The sequence below is a fragment of the Chiloscyllium punctatum genome, chromosome 8 (genome assembly GCF_047496795.1).
Source record: "Chiloscyllium punctatum isolate Juve2018m chromosome 8, sChiPun1.3, whole genome shotgun sequence".
In the NCBI taxonomy this organism is placed as follows: domain Eukaryota; kingdom Metazoa; phylum Chordata; class Chondrichthyes; order Orectolobiformes; family Hemiscylliidae; genus Chiloscyllium; species Chiloscyllium punctatum.
In genome coordinates this window covers 22,588,887-22,610,697 of record NC_092746.1, presented here as the reverse complement: position 1 = coordinate 22,610,697, position 21,811 = coordinate 22,588,887, and the positions used below count along the sequence as shown (strand labels likewise).

The 21,811-nt window shown below is 39.8% G+C and overlaps 1 protein-coding gene across 8 annotated transcripts in view; it reads right to left on the bottom strand.

The window, feature by feature from the left end:
- The window catches only part of slc4a7 (solute carrier family 4 member 7), a 159,187-nt gene that overhangs the window by 86,194 nt on the left and 51,182 nt on the right, over positions 1–21,811 (bottom strand). For all 8 annotated transcript variants that reach the window (XM_072575213.1, XM_072575214.1, XM_072575215.1 and 5 more), the window contains exon 2: positions 5,377–5,458. In XM_072575213.1, coding sequence (XP_072431314.1) covers positions 5,377–5,458 — 82 coding nt within the window. The remainder of the gene's footprint in view (positions 1–5,376; positions 5,459–21,811) is intronic.

Sequence of the window (21,811 nt, the reverse complement as noted above, 5' to 3'; positions counted from 1 at the left end):
CGTTTTCAAAATGGAAAGATTCCCCAGTAAAAATGGAAACTTTGCTCTTCAACCTGTACAGGCATACAACTAAAAAAAAAGGAACCTTAAGCAGCAAATTTTCTGCGTGATGAAAGTATGATTCTGGCTAAAATTACTTGTGGGCAGAAGAAGCTAGACAGTGGAAATGGGTGACAAGGAATGTGTCAAAATACTACTTGGATCACATGGAAGAAAGAAGCACTAATATGCCAAGTTATAATTCTCCAATTTCCAGGAACTCTAACGTTGGGGTCTTTAAAACTTGCCCTAGAACAAAAGATACGAATAACAGCCATAAGCTATGATTAATACATAAATAAAAGTAAAATACTGTGGATTCCAGAAATCAAAAATGAAAATAGGAAGTTTTGGAGAAATTCAGCAGGTCTAGTAGCATCTGTGGAAAGAAAAATAAGATTTAGAGTTAATGTTCCAAGTCCAATGAGACTTTTTTTGGCAGGGTCGTAATTGCTCTCAAAACATGAACTGTTTTTTCTCTCTACAGATATTGCCATATTTGCCGAGTTTCTTCCGCACTTTCTACTTTAACAGCAGTAAATATGAAAAAACATGCAGTCAGGAGAATTAGATGTTTTCTGAAGAACACCCATTAATCTAAATTAGCAGCTTTGCACTACATGGTATACAGCGCCACCTACATATAGCTACAGCGTCCTGAAATGCAAACATTTATGAGAATATCACATTTCCCCAAGTCCCAGGAGAAAATTTAGCATTCTGAAATTATCCATGTTAACAGCATTGATTAACCATAAGTATTTTTTATCATGCAAGATATGGTTACTTGCTATCCCAAAGAATGATAAAACTACAGGAGACAACAGCAGAAAGCGAGATAAATTCTAAAAACTCATCCCACACAATACTGTAATGACTAAATATGTTCAAGAGCTGTCGCAAAGTGCCAACAGTCAAAAAATCAAATGTACTGTTGAGGTTTATAAACGGAGATGAATTTTCATGAACTGAATATATATATAAAAAAAAAATAAACTACTTAATCCTTATCAATTGCTTAGCCCAGGGCTGGAAACAGATGGGGTAGAAAGAACTAACAAAAGAATCCTCAACGATTAGAAATTGAAAGATTCAATCATAAAACCAAATTATTTTGACTTAATCATCTAGGTAGTCTCCTATATTGATCAAGCTGACCAGTCTGGATGAAGGAGAAAGTGAGGACTGCAGATGCTGGAGATCAGAGCTGAAAATGTGCTGCCCGTTTGATAGTGAGGTTGGGCAGACAAGGGAGGCATGGTAGTAGTTTGGCACACCGACCTTTACACCACTGAGGCTAAACGCCAGCTTGCGGACACCTCCTCCTACTGCCCCCTTGACCATGACCCCACCTCCCACCACCAAACCATCATCTCCCAGACCATCCATAACCTCATCACCAACCTCACAGTCCCACAACCCTGCACCGCCTGTTTCTACCTCCTGCCCAAAATCCACAAACCTGACTGTCCCGACCGACCCATTGTTTCAGCCTGCTCCTGCCCCACCGAACGGTTCTCTGCATACCTCAACACAGTCCTGTCCCCCTTAGTCCAAGAACTCCCCACCTACGTTCGGGACACCACCCATGCCCTCCACCTCCGCCATGATTTGCTTCCCCAGTCCCCAACGCCTTATCTTCACCATGGACATCCAGTCCCTGTACACCTCCATCCCCCATCACGAAGGACTCAAAGCCCTCTGCTTCTTCCTTTCCCGCCGTACCAACCAGTACCCTTCCACTGACACCCTCCTTCGACTGACTGAACTGGTCCTCACTCTGAACAACTTCTCTTTCCAATCCTCCCACTTCCTCCAAACCAAAGGAGTAGCCATGGGCACCCGCATGTGCCCCAGCTATGCCTGCCTCTTCGCAGAATATGTGGAACAGTCCATCTTCCGCAGCTACACTGGCACTACCCCCCACCTTTTCCTCCGCTACATCGATGACTGTATCGGCGCTGCCTCGTGCTCCCACGAGGAGGTTGAACAGTTCATCCACTTTTCCAACACCTTCCACCGCGACCTCAAATTCACCTGGACCATCTCAGACTCCTCCCTCCCCTTCCTACACCTTTCCATTTCTATCTTGGACGACCGAATCAACACGGACATTTACCAAAAACTGACCGACTCCCACAGCTACCTAGACTAAACCTCCTCCCACCCTGCCCCCTGTAAAAACGCCATCCCATATTCCCAATTCCTTCATCTCCGCCGCATCTGCAACCAGGTGGACCAGTTCCAAAACCATACAACCCAGACGGCCTCCTTCTTCAAGGACCGCAATTCCCCCCCAAACATGATTGACGATGCCCTCCACCGCATCTCCTCCACTTCCCGCTCCTCCGCCCTCGAGCCCCGCCCCTCCAATCGCCACCAGGACAGAACCCCACTGGTCCTATCACCCCACCAACCTCCATATACATCGTATCATCCGTCATCATTTCTGCCACCTCCAAATGGACCCCACCACCAGGGATATATTTCCCTCCCCTCCCCTATCAGCGTTGCGAAAAGATCACTCCCTTTTTAACTCCCTCATCAGGTCCACACCCCCCAACAACCCAACCTCCACTCCCGTCACCTTCCCCTGCAACCGCAAGAAATGCAAAACTTGCGCCCACACCTCCCCCCTTACTTCCCTCCAAGACCCCAAGGGATCCTTCCATATCCGCCACAAATTCACCTGCACCTCCACACACATCATTTACTGCATCCGCTGCACCCAATGTGGCCTCCTCTATATTGGAGAGACAGGCCGCCTACTTGCGGAACGTTTCAGAGAACAACTCTGGGACACCCGGACCAACCAACCCAACCACCCCGTAGCTCAACACTTCAACTTCACCTCCCACTTCACCAAGGACATGCAGGTCCTTGGACTCCTCCATTGCCAGACCATAGCAACACGACGGTTGGAGGAAGAGCGCCTCATCTTCCGCCTAGGAACCCTCCAACCACAAGGGATGAACTCACATTTCTCCAGTTTCCTCATTTCCCCTCCCCCCATCTTGTCTCAGTCAAATCCCTCGAACTCAGCACCGCCTTCCTAACCTGTAATCTTCTTCCTGACCTCTCCACCCCCACCCCCACTCCGGCCTATCACCCTCACCTTGACCCCCTTCCACCAAATCGCATTTCCAACGCCCCTCCCCCAAGTCCCTCCTCCCTACTTTTTATCTTAGCCTGCTGGACACACTTTCCTCATTCCTGAAGAAGGGCTCATGCCCGAAACGTCGATTCTCCTGCATCTTGGATGCTGCCTGACCTGCTGCGCTTTTCCAGCAACACATTTTCAGTCTGGATGAAGTATCAGGAGTGATTTACAATTCACAGGGAAATCAGAGAGGTAGTAGAGATTAAGAGTGAGTATCTGGGCAGAGGTTTAAGAAAAAGTCAAGACACTGGCTCCTGAGTATTCATTGATTTCCTGACTCCAGCCTAAAAAAGGCAAATATGTAGCATCAAAAGAAATTAGTGAATCATGTGGGTCTTTGCAACAATCAACAACAGTTTCATGATCATTATTAGACTTAATTCCATATTCTTGTTGCATTTAAATTCCATCTGGCACAGTGGAATTTGAATTCAGGTCTCTAGAACATTACCTGGGTGTCTGACTTAATAGCATTGCAAATATATCACTCGGCCATTGCCTTCCCAGATATCTTCCACAGCATGTAGTTTTGACTCTTGGAATGTGCCAGTCAGTAATACCTGGTGAAGGACAAAGACTTGCAGAGGGTCATACTAAAGCAGTGGCAGCTACCCCTCAGCACAATGGGGAAAGGTTGTTGCCTAAGACCTGGTAGCCAAAGCAACCCAATGGCTAGAAACTATTGCACCTTTCAGGCTCTTTGCCTCACAAAGAATACGTTCCTAATCGAGAGTATTTAAAATATATTGAGACACCGCAGATTGAAGCAAGTTGGAAAGAACTTTATATCTGTTACACTCACTGAAATTTACAATTCGAAATATTTGCCCTCGGGCTTCCTGTCTAATATGAAATGCGATTTGTAAATATTAAGATAGTTACAATCAAATGAGTAGAACATGTATTTTTGAGACATGCTGAATTCGCTTGCAAATCATGCAAAAACATTTTTGCTTGAATATTGCAATTTTTCCCTTGTAAATTTTATTCGAAGTATAACTTTTTAAAAAATATTAAATGCGTACTTGATAAAGCTTGACACATAATCGGAATAAGAATCATGAAAGCTTTCAAAAGCATCCACACTCACATTGCAACAGGTAGCAGTCCTAAGAATTTAGTTTTTAACATAGACTGCACGTTAGATTCTAAATAACATGAAATTCAAAACGGTATAGCAATATGGGGTGTGAGCTGAAATTTCGGGTCCTGACTGCAAAGACAGCAATGGACACAGTGGAGCTCCTAGTAAAAGCAGCTATGCTCCTGCTCTAACAGAGGTCCCCCCCCCTTTCACAGAACCCCTTCTCCCTTCCCAACACACAGTTCTCACTTCGGGGGTTGCAGCAATTTTCAAGAGTCAAAATTTAGGAAGTACTGCCACACGGTACAATTTGCCACTGCTGTTTTTATGGATTCACAATTCTGCCAGCAGTATCAGAAATGTACATGTAGATGTCATCCGCCACTGACATGAAAGACTGATACACTATGTCACAGATGATAACTATGAATCTATCATTTTCCCTCACCAAAAATACTTAGACAATTGTAGGAATACATTTTTTAAAAATTGGGTGTGTGCATGCACTGTATTTTAGATTAAAAAGTGAACGAGTGAACTTTGGTGCACAATAGCAACTTCAGTTGCAAAAGGAAGTGACTAATCCTGAAAAGAACAATTTTGTGGTGTGCTAATCCTGAAATGACTGAAAATTGAGAAAACAAAAGGAGCATGAAGACAAAGAAAACAAACTACAACATTCTCGCTCAAATATATTCCACATACTGTTGTGGATACATTTTGTTGTTTGGTACTTCAGTTATTCAGATCAATCTCCTGTATGTATTTTCTAATTGCTCACATTTATACTGAAGCTGGCAGAAATCTAAATCCACAAAAACAGAAGCATCGAATATATCCTGTGAAGAACATCTTACATCAAAACAACTTATTAGATTGGTTAGCAATCTCCAACGAATACTCGTGTGGAATATAATTGAACCTTTTTCCTATGGTAAAGCAACTTCAAGAAATTTTAATCCATTAAACAGGCTTCCATGTATTCAAAAAGCAAATTGTAAAATGTAAAACAGTCAACTTGAAATTACAATTAAAATGTAAGCTTCAAAACAGCAAATAAATTTTGGAAAGATAACATTCTTTGCAAACTTACTCTCTAGTTCTTCTTTCTCAAAGTTTGTATTGACAATTGTACTCGTTTTTCCCAAATCCACAATAGCTTCTTCATCATGTCGCTAAAAAGAGAAATGCAACATGATTAGGAATTAGTCTTTTCTATATTTCTGGAATAACTTCAAAATGCAAGAGTGTTCCGATTGCAACATACAGGTCATGTGCACCCAGCCCCTGAAATCCAAGAAGTTGCCCACTTGCACTATTTTCTTTACACGTTAAAGTTCAAGGAATAGCACAAATTATTTCCACTTCACACTTTACAACATTTCAGACACAAGATGGAGATCAATAACGTCAGATCATAACCTCTGCTATCATTTGGTTTGCTTCTGGGTGCCAACTGCTGTTTAGGATTTGGCTTCATATTTACATACTGTAGGCATGCCATTTGCTTATTTACTTATCACGAACTTCTTCCCAGGAACTATTATCCCTTCATCATCATTTATCTCCTGCCTTCCACCATATCACAGGTATTTCCTTCCCCGGCTTCTACACTTGCTTCAAACCTGTTGTTTTTTGTACAGAGATGAAGAGTCAACAATCTAAAACGTTAATCTGTTGCTCTTATCACAGATGCTGCCAGATCTGTGGTGCATTTCCAGCTTTTTGTTTTCAAAATACAATATTCACACTCTGCATAAAACTGAAGATTAATAGGATGTCTCAAAATAATCCAGATACAAGAAAAACTTTGAACTCAAATGTTAAATTTAACAAAGTAGAAGTCAATGGGTTTTTTTGGGCTGGAGAAACAACCCAGTGGTCAGTATAGAAGCATTGTTTTTACTTGATATACAAGGCCATCTATCAAAAATCAGGGTTGCAATCTTAAAACCAGGACTTTAAGTGAAGGCTTTAGTTGAAGCATTGTTTCCCATCAAAATACATTTTAAAGCCAGAGTCAGAGTCAGAGTCAGACTCCTGAGGCCAATTTGTGTTGAGGCTGGAATCACATGTAGGCCAGACCAGGTAAGAATGGTAGAATTCTTTCCGAAAAGACATGAGTAAACTCGATAGGTGTTTACAACAAATCAACAGGTGGTTACATGGCCACCCTCGGACTAGTTTTAAATTTGATTTCAAACTTTACCATCTTCCATGGTGGAATTCAAATACAAATCTCCAGTAAATTAGCCTATGGCTCTAAATTACTATGGCTCTAGCGACATCACCAATAAACCACTGTCTCTCCTAAAGGCCAACCAAGTTGCTCTTTCAAAAAGCTGTGGACATGGAAAATGAAATACATTCTTATTTTGATCTAATGCAATATTCACTAGGAGATTTTTCTTCATTTATTTATTTGGAAAACAAGAATCATGACTGAAAAAGGAAGAAGGGAACTAGTTGGATTTTCCCCACTAAATATCAGTGTTCACAGTATTGTACCACAAATTGCTAGATTTGTAGAATTTAGATGCAAATCAAATTTTCTACATGGTATTTGCTTTCAGGCATCATGAATCAGTTAACTCATGGAGCATTTATCAGAATGCAAAGATGCTCTTCACTTAGACTACAATCTCTAACTAAAGATGAGGTTATCATCCTAATCGTCCCAACATCAAATTAGTGACTCATACTCTTGCCTATTTATATCAGGCCTACAGCATACCAAAACATCTCACTGCTTTCAACAGGAGTGTCATTAACAAACATTTTTGACTCCAAGCCACATGATGAGACATTAAGACAGATAAGAGAAGGTTGGTCACAAGAGGCGACATCAAGAGATCAACATAAATGAAGGACAGAAATGTAGAGTGGCAAAGAAGTTTAGTAAGGCAATTTCCAACATTTGAGGCCAAGATAGCTAAAAGCACACCGAATCATGGAGCAATTAAATATAGATATGGACAAGATGGCAGAATTGGAGAATGGGAGGGATCTCAAAGGATTAGAGTGTTGGATGAAGTTACAGATGTAAGGCAAGGAAAGGGCAAGGAGATATCTTAAAGAAGTTTAAACTTGAGGCAGTGTTGGGCTAACAGCAAAAGCAAACAACCCAGCCAGGAGAGAATTTGAATAGTCAAATGGGGAGTTAAGTAAGGCATCAACGAGGGATTCAGCAATTGAGGCAAGAATGGAAACGATCAATCTTCCAAACAATCAACAGTTTACTAGCAGCCAGACCAGCAGGGAGAAGTTCTGAATGCTGCCCACACTACTAATTCTTTGTATAGGAACCAAAATCAGTTCTGCATCAATAAAACTTCTATATTATTTCATTTGCCTAACCATTTCACTTAAACAAACTGTCAAAGCAATACCACAACCAAATATTTGCTCTGAGAATGATGTAACATTCAAGTTAACATACCTGAAGCACCCAATTAAGTTTAAATAGGTAAATTCTAAATTCAAGTAATTTTTGTCTTCAATTAAGCTTGCAATTTATGCACGATTCAATTTTTGAGAGTTTGGTTTCTTCAGCTTTGTCCGTTGTAGACAACTTGGGATGGCTGCCATTTCTTTGCCTGTTTCCTTTGTCGAAGCCTTTTTTTCCCACACCCAGTATTTAACCACACAATTTTAAATGAATGAATATTAAAAATTATTCAAAGTTTCTTTAACATATGCGTTCAAAAATACTTTTCTGTAGAAAATGCCTAGAGACAAGCAAAATGTTTATATAGTTGCAGATTTTCAAAAGGAATTAACTAATTTGCACAAGATTGCTTGTATCAATGCCACACTATTGATCCTTGCAAAGCTAAAACGAAGGATCTAAAAGGTTTCAAAAGCTTCATCATATAAGCTCATGATCCTGAAAGTCTTTTAATCTCAAAGCCAACGTCATACGCTAAATCATTGTCAGTTCAGTTGCCTCTATATTTAGATGCTTCTTCAACAGGGTGTGTATGTTTCTAAACTCTCCTTGAGGAAAATCAAAAATAGTTTGACCTCAACTGTCAAAACGATTCACTTCTGACTAGCCTCCACATTGCCCCATGCTTTGGTCATTAGGGTAACTTGCTCCTAAATGCTCTCTTCATTGCCATTTTTCTATTCTTGCATTTTCTTTTACATATTTTCCAGAAGTGTACATAACCATTGTTGAAAGTTTTAAGTTCATTTATCCCAGATAACTTAAAAAAATCCTGGTTACATGGAAAGTTCTGCACAGGCAGTTTTCAATAAGCATCTTTGGAATTACCACAGGTTTACACAAACTATTACATGCACATTTTATGGACTAAAATTTTCACAGAGCAAAATTTGACTCCAAATTACTACCAAAGATATTCAGGAAGATGAAAAAACTTGGCCAAATAGACAAATAGCTAAGAGTCTTGCAAGAGAGAAAGCGAGAAAAGCAAATAGGTATAAGAGCCTGAAAGATGAAATGGTGAACATCAAGCATGTTCAAGGGGTAGGTGGGGTCACAAGGGGAGATGGGGAGGAATGGACAGAAGCAGATGCAGGAATGAGCTATTAAAAATCAAAAATAGGTGCATTGTTTTTCCCCATCATAAATTTGACCAGCTTGATTTCACAGCAATATGGATCAAAGAGAAAGGCTTTTACTGTTTTGGTCCCAACCTTGGCAGTAATCCTTCTACGTTCAGCTTTAATGGACAACTTCACTTTCTTTCCTGTAACTTATTACAAGATGATGCCAGGCATAGAACATCACTTAAGTGCACAAATAACCTGCTATAATTTTCAATTGTCAATGTTATAGGACATTATACCAGTGTTTTTCTTACAAATGCGAATGCCCTTTAAAAGTCACGAATAAGACTGAACATGATAAAATCAGTTGCAATGCCGCACAAAAAAATTAAATCCAATTTTAAAATGATCCAGATATTGTCACACCTTACCTGACTAGCGAGCTAACAACTTTGTGGGCAACTCTGAATTTTTTGAACTAATACATCACAGAAAATGAAAAATTGAATTCCTAAGTGAGGAGTCTAAAATTACACAATTGTTAATCTGGCACTTATGACAATTATTTCAAGAGCACTGAGAAATTCACAAGGAAAAATAGTTATGGTAGTTCACTATTTAATTTGAAAGCTTCAATACCTATACTATTCCAAAAATGCATCCTAATATGCAGAAGAAATAGTTTTTAAAAAGTAAATTCAGCTGGACACTATGCTATACCAGCTGAGAATACGCCTGACAATATTTTCAGTTTTGCCTTTTTTTGGAACACTACAGCTATAACTTTGAATATAAAGCAAAGATTTTCAAACAAATAACATGGATTTAAATTTACATATTCCACAATATTCATGATAGCAAAATCTCAATCAACCTTCTCACTTGTATAACAAAAACATTGTTTAAAATACCACCTCCAATTTGAAATAAGCCTTAACATACTACAAGAACTTGGTGTACTTTAATAGATTAGGCTCTGTCAAGGATACAGCAACAATTTTTGGACAAAGAACAAACTGGTTGATTAGTCAAACTATACAGATTACAAAGTAAATGGTCATATGACTGTCATAAAATTTGTAAAAGCATTGAACATAATGAAAATAATTTAGTACTTGGCTTTTTGGCGGCATCAAGAAATAATGCGTGGACTGCATGTTCTTACGTTTCTTCAGTGGTTGAGTGAATGTAGTCTTGATTAGGAATAGATGCAACAGCAACTGTGCTAACTGCTCTCCCAAACAGCACCAAGGTTATGCAGGAGGACAGGGGGTTTATATTGCACAGCAACTAAATCTAACATACCAACCACACTTTTTTTCTCTGCCATCTCAAGACAACTTCAGAAAATACGCCGAGTGATAAAATGCAAATCTTGTGAACGATGTTTCTTTGCATTATACAGTACTATATCACATGGATTTCAAAGTACACCTAAAACAAAACTTTCTATTATATTAATAGCAGTTACAGTAGTACATCTCAAAATGCTCCAGAGGTATAGAGGAAATGGATATCAAGCTAAAAAAAAGGAAATATTAGGAATTGCCCAAAAACTTGCTCAAACAAAAGGATTTTAAAAAGAACTGGGAGTAAAGAAGCAGAGATTCATGGTTAAGAATTCCACAGCATGGGTTATAGACAAATCAAGACATATCATCATATGTGCACCTACTCTGGTGACAAGTTCAGTTCTAAAATTATTTTGTATTAATGGGGTGGCTTGAAACATGATCAGTAGTTGAGCGATCAATAGCCAAAAGTTAAAATAAAATTTGGTAAAATGATTGAGCAGGACTCAGCACAGGAAAGGCAACAGAATGTTTGATCAATTGACATTTATATTTTCCTGTTAGCCTCCCAACAGTAAAAATTTATAAAGAACATATCTCCATGCTCAGCACCAGAAAAATGGAGAAGATTCCATCCTACTTACCAATATTCTATTACTGCATCTCCTCCCTAATGCTGCCAGGATAACCAGCCTTTAATTCCCTGTTTTTGTTCCTCACAGTGTGCAAAAGCCAGCCATTTTTAAATCCTAGGACGGAAGTCATCAGATCCAGGCGTGTTGTCACTTAGTCCCATTCATTTTGGTACTATTTCTATACTTGCCCTGCTTTTTAGTTTAGTTCCTCATTCTCACTAAACTCTTTGGTTTGAGTGGAAGAGTAGGCTGGATGGGCTGGAATTTTTTTCACTGCATGATCAGTGGTTGAAGGATGACCTTAGAGGTTTATAAAATCAAGAGACACAAATAAAGTGAATAGCAAAAATGATCTTTTTCCCAGGGTAGGGGAATTCAAAACTAAGGGGCATATTTTTAAAGGTGAGAGAAGGGTTTAAAATGGATGCAAGGGGCATGTTTTTAGACGGGGTGGTTCATATGTGGAAAGAAATGTTAGAGGGAGTGGTAAATGCAGGTACAGTTACAAAATTTGGAGAGACATTTGGACAGGTATATGAATAAGAATGGTTTAGAGGTAAGTGGGTCAACCACAAGCAAATGGGATCAGTTAGTTTGGGAATCTTCATCAGCACAGATGAGTTGGACCAAAGGATCTGTTTCTGCATTGTATGACGATGACAAAGATGTGAAGGTTTCAGCTGAAGCAACGAAGAGAGAGTAGGATGGCGGATGCTCCAAATATTTAATTGAGGAAAAGAAAATCATTCAAGAGAACAATAGATACTGTGGAGGAAACAAAATAGGTGAAGCAATAGACTGCTGAGCATAGTGATAACATTATTCAACCAGTAATCCAGAGACTTGGACTATTCCTTCAGAGACAATAATTCACAAACAGAAAGTTGTTACGGTGTAGAAGGAGGCCATTTAACCTATTGTATCTGCACTGGTCTTCCAAAATTTGATGAGCGATTCACTTCAGCCCAGTTGAATTTGTTTTTTAAACTTTTCTCAGTAAAGCTGAAAAATTTCATTTAATGTGTAAGGGCAAATATTCAGACTGATCATATAACATTCACATTGATACAACCCCTTTAAAGGCACCAATTTATCAGTGTATGTTCCTAATACAACTTTTGTAGATTGTGATGCAATGTGACCCATCTCCTCCTCAAACATTTAGAGGTAGCAATATAAACCTCACTACAGCGTCCCCCTCCGTTCATGCCGGCTTGCCATTCAGCAAGGGATGACCAAGTATTGATTGGTGTCGCCAGCAATGTCCAATGTGTTTAATAGCAACTCTTCTTTGAGTGGAGATTATGGGCTTTTCTCATGCTGTTTTTGTACTGTGCAGATTTTCTTCTTTCAGTTTCTATACTTTTGTTCTATGTTGTCTCTTCCTCAAACATGCTTATTTAATTTGCTTGCTCATGGTTGAGATTAGCTGTTGAGCTTCCTTGGATACTAATTCAGTTGAGACTGCTATTTCCAGAGCGCTTTTTTTTAAAAAAAACATCCACAGTCCTTTCTTCTTCTTCTGGATTGCATCACATCCTAAACTACACACCAGACTACCTCTGTCTCTGATAGCAATATTTAAGTTGGTCCTGAATTTTTAGGATTCTATCAACTTTATCATTCTGGTTTGTTAAATCTGAACTTTTCAGTGAAACCAATAATTTTGGTGAAAAAAGGTTCTGTAAGATTTCTACTATCTCTTCATAGGTTTTTTGAAACTGACTCCTCAGAAGACAGAAGAGGGAAGGGTGAAGGGCCAGAGTTTGTGGCAGATGTTCCAAATACTGTATTTAAGTCAAGAGAAGAAAATCATACAAGAGAATTCCTTCAAGTCTCCCTCCATGATAATCAGGAACTCTGGCAACTATATCTGTTGTTTCAATTTTGTTAACTAGATCAATATATTGGAATATACTGTGTTGGAGTTACAGCTCTCGGTATTTTCTTTGCACAGTCTTATGGAGCAAAAAAGTCCCTGCTGTTATTTCTTTGTTCCAAGTGGTAAGGGCTTGTGTAGCAAGCACAATATTCATGAAAACTTTAGCACCACCTATTTTACATATTCTAAACGAACATGCCATTGTTTTCCATAGGAATCTGGGAATCATGGAATAGATCTCTGTCAAATTGAAAATCAAGGGTGAGAATCAAGAAAAGTGTTGTCAAGGTAGATCAATGCATTCTACAATCGGATCAAAAAGTTGTGGAAAGTTAGGCAAGCTGGTCAAAATGGGAGTCCATGAACCCATAATTGAGAGTGATCGGACCATACCTATTATACCAGTTATAAAGATTGATGGATTGGTACACATCTGCAGTGATTTTAAAGGTTACAATTAATTCAGTACTGTATGCATAGCACATCCTTTGCCTTTAACTGATGACCTCTTTGTTGGACCAGATGGAGCAAGACAAGCAATGGCTGAGTGATGTATCACTGGATTGTTAATCCAGAGGCCCAGGTAATGTGCTGGGGACCCAGGTTCAAATCCTGCCATGGCAGATGATGGAATTTGAATTCAATTTAAAAAAAACTGTAATTAAGAGTGTAATGATGGCCATGAATCCATTGCCAATTGTTGGAAAAACCCAACTTGGATCAAGTGGAAGTCAGCTTTTCAGCGAAATTGACCTTTGTTAAGCCTTTCTCCAAATGTAACGAGATCCTGGGTTACAGCAACAATAGACTCCCATTGGGAATCACATCTGCATTATTGCAACATGCCACGTGTCCGAATGAGTATATTTCGAGGGAGGGAAGGAAAGGAAAGGAAAGGAAAAAGGAAAGGAGAGAAGGAAGGACTCCACAATTTAGATGTTACTCTGAGGAAACTTAAAGATTATGGCTGACGAATGAGGAAAGGAAAAGGGTGATTTTTTTTTAAAAAACTGTTTCCACTGAATATTTAGGCCATGTCATTGCCATTTAGGGACTACACAAGGCACCTTCTCAAACAAAAGCCGTTACAGAGGCATCAGCACCTAAAAATGTAGAATGGCAACAATGGTTTTTGGGGCTGTTAAGTTATAATAGCAGGTTTGTCCCCAGTCTTGCAACCATTCAAATCTTTGCAATTAGCATGTTGTGCATCATTGTATGGAATGGGAGGAGTTGTTTCTCATATATTACTCAATAGTGAAGAGAAGCAAAAAGCATTTTGATCAAAAGCTAAACAAAGCAAAAAAGTGAACATTGCACAGCTCAAGGAAGAAAAGCTCTAGGTATCATTTTTGGCATTAGACAATTTCACGAATACTTGAGTTCGAGGAAGAGTCACCAGACCAGAAACGTTAACTCTGATTTCTCTTCACAGATGCTGCCAGATCTGCTGAGATTTTTCCAGCTACTTCTGTTTTTGTCCACCAATACTTGTATGGTCAGGAATTTACCAAACTGACAGATCATTGACTACAATGTTTAATCGTCATACAAGAATACACTTTATGGTAGACAGCCATTCACAGAGTGGGCAATGTTGCTATCAGCTCACAGTTATACAAATAAGTACCAGTAATCCAATTTATTGGGAATGCGGATGGGCTCTTTAGAACATAGAACAGCACAGCACAATACAGACTCTTCGACCCTCTATGCTGTGGCAGCTTTTTATCCTACTTTAAGATCAGACTAACCTATATACCCTTCATTGTGCTAATCTTGCATGTGTCTATCCAAGAGTCACTTGAACATCCCTAATGTATCTGACTCTACTACAACTGCCAGTAGTCCATTCCATGCACCCACCACTGTGTAAAGAGCCCACCTCTGATATTTCGACTAAACCTTCTTCCAATTATTTTAAAATTATGCCCTCTCATGATAGACATTTCCATCATGGGAAAAAGTCTCTGGCTATCCACTCTATATATGCCAGTCAACATCTCTAAATTACCTTTGCCAAATGAGTTGAATTCAACAGTTCTTATATAGACATCTTCCACTTCATATGAGAATGTATATGGGGTATAAGCAAGCAGGGAAAGAGTTAAATTCTAAGTTTTGTGAAACAAGAGGTTCAGCTGAGCAGGACTCAGATTAGATAAATTTACAGTTAACAATGGGGTACTGGAGGCAAGGGTAATGGGTTAACAAGGTGGAAAAGCATTCATTATGTCGAGCCATTTAATAAGCTGAGGTAGTATCGAGTATGTGAGTTTACTTTAACAAGGTGAAAAATATTTATTACGTGAAGTCAGTTATTCATTGCGTAATAGCAGATGGTTTAATCTTTATTGACACATGCTGATTGTAAAGGTCACCCAATCAATATGTATGTTGCCTTATCTGAATGTACCCCTCTGTAAAATGACTATATAAAATTAAGAAACTGCTGCTCCAGAGAAAACAGTGAACTCAGAGTCAGAGTCATAGAGATGTACAGCATGGAAACAGACCCTTCGGTCCAACCCATTCATGCTGGCCAGATATCCCAACCCAACCGAGTCCCACCTGCCAGCACCCAGCCCATTTCCCCCAAACCCTTCCTATTCATATACCCATCCAAATGCCTCTTCATCGTTGCAATTGTACCAGCCGCCAGCACATCCTCATACACTTACCACCCTCTGCGTGAAAAGGTTGCCCCATATCTTTCCCCTCTCACCCTAAACCTATGCCCTCTAGTTCTGAACTCCCCGACCCCAGGGAAAGGACTTTGTCTATTTATCCTATCCATGCCCCTCAATTTTGCAAACCTCTATAAGATCACCCCTCAGCCTCTGACGCTCCAGGGAAAACAGCCCCACCCTATAACTCAAATCCTCCAACCCTGGCAACATCCTGGTAAATCTTTTCTGAACCCTTCCAAGTTTCACAACATCTTTCCGATAATAAGGAGACCAGAATTGCACACAATATTCCAACAGTGGCCTAATCAATGTCCTGTACAGCCGCAACATGACCTCCCAACTCCTGTACTCAATACTCTGACCAATAAAGGAAAGCATACCAAACGCCTTCTTCACTATCCTATTTACCGGTGACTCCACTTTCAAGGAGCTATGAACATGCACTCCAAGGTCACTTTGTTCAGCAACAATCCCTCGGACCTTACCATTAAGTGTATAAGTCCTGCTAAGGTTTGCTTTCCCAAAATGCAGCACCTTGCATTTATCTGAATTAAACTCCATCTGCCACTTCTCAGCCCATTGGCCCATCTGGTCCAGATCTTTTTGTAATCGGAGGTAACCCTCTTCTCTGTCCACTACACCTCCAATTTTGGTGTCACCTGCAAACTTACTAACTGTATCTCTTATGCTCGCATCCAAATTATTTATGTCAATGACAAAAAGTAGAGGACCCAGCACCTATCCTTGTGGCACTTATCCTTGTGGTCACAGGCCTCCAGTCTGAAAAACAACCCTCCACCACCACCGTCTTCTACCTTTGAGCCAGTTCTATATCCAAATGGCTAGTTCTCCCTGTATTCCATGAGATCTAATCTTGCTAATCAGTCTCCCATGGGGAACCTTGTCGAACGCCTTACTGAAGTCCATCTACTGCTTGACCCTCAATCTGCTTTGTTACTTCTTCAAAAAACTCAATCAAGTTTGTGAGACACGATTTCCACACACAAAGCCATGTTGACTATCCTGAATCAGTCCTTGCCTTTCCATATACATGTATATCCTGTCCCTCAGGATTCCCTCCAACAACTTGCCCACCACGGAGGTCAGGCTCACTGGTCTATAGTTCCCTGGCTGGTCTTTACCCCCTTCTTAAACATTGGCTATCTCAATGCACATGAGCAATCGTTCTCTCTCCTTCCAGGGCCCAGAATAAAGATAAAACTAGTGTCTGAGCATTTTTCTTCAGCTGGGGAGAGGAGGAGGAGGAGGAGGAGGAGGAGGAGGAGAAGGAGGAGGAGGAGGAGGAGGAGGAGGAGGAGGAGGAGGAGGAGGAGGAGGAGAGGAACAGGATGACACATACAAGTAATGAATGCTCCAGCAATGGCAGGTTAATTAAGTAGTATGCCAGAAACAACCCACACCTATAAAAGGGACACACATGGCAAGAACACAGGAACAAACCCTAAATTGAAGCCATATACCACATGAGAGCTGGCACTATCGGTGCAAACAGAATGTCTGCCATCGGAAATGAGAGCCATCATTCCGCCACATAATGATGATGGGAACAAGGGTCAGCAGATTAAATGAGAGCTATAAGCAAGTATTTGAGCTTCTCAGAAATTCATACACACTATAAAATACTTTTATATATACTTTTGCTATAGATCACGTTAAACAAATACACTGGGGGAGGGGGGGGGGGGGGGGGAATCCTAGTTAGCTCCTGAAACAGAATAATTTCATTTTGGTTCCTAATGGAACTTAACACTCAGAAGGTCTCTCAGACTGGCAAGTAGCATCAGATGAATAGCTCAATATTAAAGATATCTTGTACATATGTAGCACTTTTAAACACAAGTTAGGGTGGCACGGTGGCTCAGTGGTTAGCACTGTTGCCTCACAGCACCAGGGACCCGCCCTCAAGCAACTGTGTGTGGAGTTTGCACATTCTCCCACTGTCTGTGTGGGTTTCCTCCAGGTGCTCAGATTTCCTCCCACATTCCAAAAGATGTGCAGGTCAGGTGAATTGGCCATGCCAAATTGCCCATAGTGTGAGGTGCATTAGTCAGGAGTAAACGTGGGGAAATTGACTCTGGGTGGGTTACTTTTCGGAGGGTCGGTGTGGACTTGTTGGGCTGAAGGGCCATACTGTAGGGAATCTAATCTAATCTAAAAAAGGTTCCCAGACACTGCACTGGTGCACTCTCAAACAAAATCGGATACTGAGCCATTTATCAAGTATGAAAGCAGTTAACAAAACTTGGACAAGGTCATAGATTTTAACAAACACCTTTGAAAAGAAACAAAAAAAAGGAAAAAAAAAAGAGGTAACAAGATGAAAAAAGGTTAATGGAGGGAATTCCAGAGATTAAGCTTGTAGTAGTTGAAGCCATAGCTGCCAATAGTACAGTAATTATAAACAAAAGCCAGAATTGGAGGAGGAGTGCAGCGATCTCAAAAAGCCATAGTACTGCAAGGGATGAGAGAGTCAGGCCCCCCAGAGGAATACAAGGGTTGAGCTCAATACTTCAGCTAACTCCTAATCAGAGTCTCAAACTTTCAGCAACAATTTTACACTTTACTTTTAAAGGTGCTGTAGCACAGCAATGGTGTGCCTACCTCTGGGCCAGAAAGCCTGGGTTCAAACCCCACCTACTCCAGAAGTGGGTCATAACTCAGCTGAACAGGATGATTAAAATTACACTTGGTTTTTTTTAAATGGATCTTTGTTTCAATTTCCCCTACTACCTCCAAAACGTTGTGTATTCATGCACCCCTCTTAAAAGAAAAGAGCACCATTTTCTCTTTGTCACTATATTGAATTTCATGTGCTAGGTTTCTACCCATTTCACTTGCAAGTCTTTGTGCCAGTTTACTCTCACCTACAGAATTGCGATAATAGCAGAAATTGTTGATCTGTTTGAACAACTTGAGCCACAAGACTATATATACATAACCATACCCCATACATATATAAGCATACCAAATCAATATGAACCTAATTTTAGGGGCTTTATTTTAGGTGATGAGACAGTTCATTCCGCATTCATGACTAACATCTGCCACATCATAATACAAAGCAAAACCACAGACGCTAGAAATCTGAAACAAAAGCAGAAAGTGCCAGAGAAACTCAATAGGTCTGGCAGCATTGATGGAGAGAGAATATGGTTTGTCTCACTGGTGTTTGTCTAACATCTCACAAACAATTACCATAGCTTTCATAATATTTCTCTCACTACCAACACAATTTATTACTATATAGATCTCTACCTTTTTCACATTGCTACAATTTTTTAGTTAGTGGCTATAGAGACAGGTTAACTAGCACTACCTTTTGTCCAAAGGCACAAATTTCCTCATACTTGACCATGGGCAACTCTTTCTGCTTTCAACAATTTGTAATATCTTCACTGATAAAATGACAATGCTTGCTGCTCTACACTGAGCGAAGACTACCTGCCATAATAAGCAGTTCAGCACTCATTCTGGATTTAGGATCATCAGATTGAGGCAAACATTTTCCTTATTTTTACATACATTTAATTTTTTTCTAAAACAAAATTCACCTAGTGTAGCAATGAGAAGACAAAAGTATTTTTAAGAGGGCTTTCTTCTATGATCAACTTAACTCCCTCGCTGAAAAACTACATGCCTGTTATCATTTTTGTCATACTTGCATATAGTTATCAAAAAATTCCAATGATTACACATAAATGAAAATTGCTCACAAAGTTGAAATGCTGTGGCATTTCAGTTTTGCAGCTTTCTGTTCCTCAGCTGTATAGCAATGAATTATTTGATTTTATTTTCATATCACCATTTGGTCACGGAAGTAGGTGATGGAGAAGTGGCAACAGAAAAGAAAATGAAACTGTCAAAAAAGAAAACTGCTAGGATTTAGGGGAAAGAGTGATTTAAAAGTTGGATGGCAATAGAAGGTAAAGGTCACCAGATCCAATGCAAATATTCATTACATGCTGGAAAAACCAACAGTTTATAGTCTTGTGGCTCAAATGCCAAGATAACAGCAGCAAGGCTCACATCCAAGGCAACAACACCAGACATGTATGACATTAAGAAGCATGCATGTTCCAATCATCAAATAAAGCACATAACGATAAAGATCGCGAGAACTCAGATTCACGTTTAGGGCCTTGTACAGTGTAGACACGCAAGAGATCCCAGGTTCATATCTCAGACAAGCCCTTGTTTCCAATTGTGATAGGGGACCCTAGTCAGACTGACGTTTCTGTGGCCGGCAGCAAAAAAAATTCAGAATGGCTTCTCTCGTGCCAGGATCAAGGATATCAGAGGGTGCTGAATTTCTCAAAAGTGGAGAGAGGTCAGCAGGTGGTCATTGTACACAGGGAAATAGTGAGGAACGAAATCAATCTGAGACTGGTACAGTTGGGAAAAGGAGTGAGCCAAATAGTCAGAAAAGGCATGAACAAAGCAGAGAGCAGAGAACAAGGTAGGACTGAAATTAATCTGCATTTATTTCAATGCAAGAGGCCTAACAGGGAAGGCTGATGAACTCAGGGCATAGTTAGGAATGTGGGACTAGGATATCATAGAGGACTAGACAGGTCTGGCAGTTTTAAATGTTCCAGAATACAAATGCTACAGGAAGGGTAGAAAAAAAAGAGAGGAGAGGGAGTGGCATTTTTAATAAGGGATAGCATTATGACTGCACCTAGGGAAGTTATTTGGGTGAACTGAGAAATAAGAAAGGGATGATCACCTTATGGGGATTGTATTATAGACCCCCTAATAGGCAGTCAGAGGGAAATTGAGAAACAAATTTATAAGGAGATCTCAGCTATCTTTAAGAAAAATAGGGTGGTTATAGTAGGGGATTTTAAATTTCCAAACAGATTGGGAGTGTCATAGTGTTAAGGGTTTAGATGGAGAGGTATTAAGCATGTACAAGGAAACTTTCTGATTCAGTATGTGGACGTATCTCCTAGAGAAGATGCAAAACTAGACCTTCACTTGGGAAATAAGGTAGGGCAGGTGACTGAGGTGTCAGTGGGAGGAGGGAGCACTTAGGGCCAATGATCATAATTCTATTAGATTTAAAATAATGATGGAAAAGAATAGATCAGATCTAAAAGTTGGAGTTCTAAACTGGAGGAAGGCCATTTTGACAGTATTAGGCAAGAATTTTCAAAAAGTGATTGAATGCAGACATTTGCAGGTAAAGAGATAGCTGGAAAATAGGAAGCCTCCAAAAATGAGATAACAAGAGTCCAGAGACAGCATATTCCTGTTAGGGTGAAAGGGAAGGCTGGTAGGTGTAAGGAATGCTGGATGACCAGAGAAATTAAGGACTTGGTTAAGAAAAAGGAAGCATGTCAGGTATAGACAGCAGTCATCAAGTGAATCCTTAGAGTACAAAGGCAGTTAAAAGTATACTTAAGTATACTTAAAAGTATACTCAGGAGGGCAAAAAGGGAACATGAGATAGCTATGGCAAATAGGGTTAAGGAGAATCCAAAAGGGATTCAATAAATACATTAAAGGACAAAAGGGTAACTAGGGAGAGAATAGGGTAACTCGGGAGAGAATAGGGCCCCTTAAATATCAAAAAGGCAGCCCATGTGTGGAAAGCAGGAGATGGGAAGAGATACCAATCAAGTATTTTGCAACAGTATTTACTGTGGAGAAAGACATGGAAGATATAGAATGTGGGGAAATAGATGGTGCCATCTTGAAAAATGTCCATATTACAGAGGTGGTGGAGCTGGATTCTTAAAATGCATACAAGTGGATAATCCAAAGGACCTGATCATTTTAACCCTCAAATTTTGCAGGAAGCTAGGCAAATGATTGCAAGGCCCCTTGCAGAGATATTTATATCATCAATAGTTACAGGTGAGGTTGAAGACTGGAGGTTAGCTAACATGGTGCCAGTATTTAAGAAAAGATGGTAAGAAAAAGCCAGGGAACTATAGACCAGTGAGCCTGAAATCAGTGGTAAATAGTGGAGCAGCTTACAACTACAATTAATCTCCAGAAAATAAAGGTTCATCTCTGCTAATCAACCTGTACTGCTTGGTTCATAGATGACCGTCATAATTAATGCTATTGCTTTGAATTATAGTGTTTCAATTGTACAAGCATATTTGCATATTGAGACACTTGTGAACCAGACAAACACCATACTCAAGGTGATAGATTACAAATTGTAAAATGCAGCTTTTAAATCAATCATACTTATACATGCACTTTTTAAAAACATATCAAAGAGAATGTTCATCATTACATGAGGAGTTCCGAGGGTTCATCCCGGAGAAAGGTAACCATCTCAGAATTATCCTTGGCATCAAGGGCTTATTTTATCAGAGAAGCTCTGCAATACCATTTATCTTTCATTAGCATCCGCACACAGTGAGACAGAACTCCAAAGATGCATTTTAAAAATTCTTGTCTAGAGATTTTTGCTTCCAAGTCAGGAAATAAACAGTGCATAAATGTAAACTTGTGTCAATTTTGCTTCCATTAACTG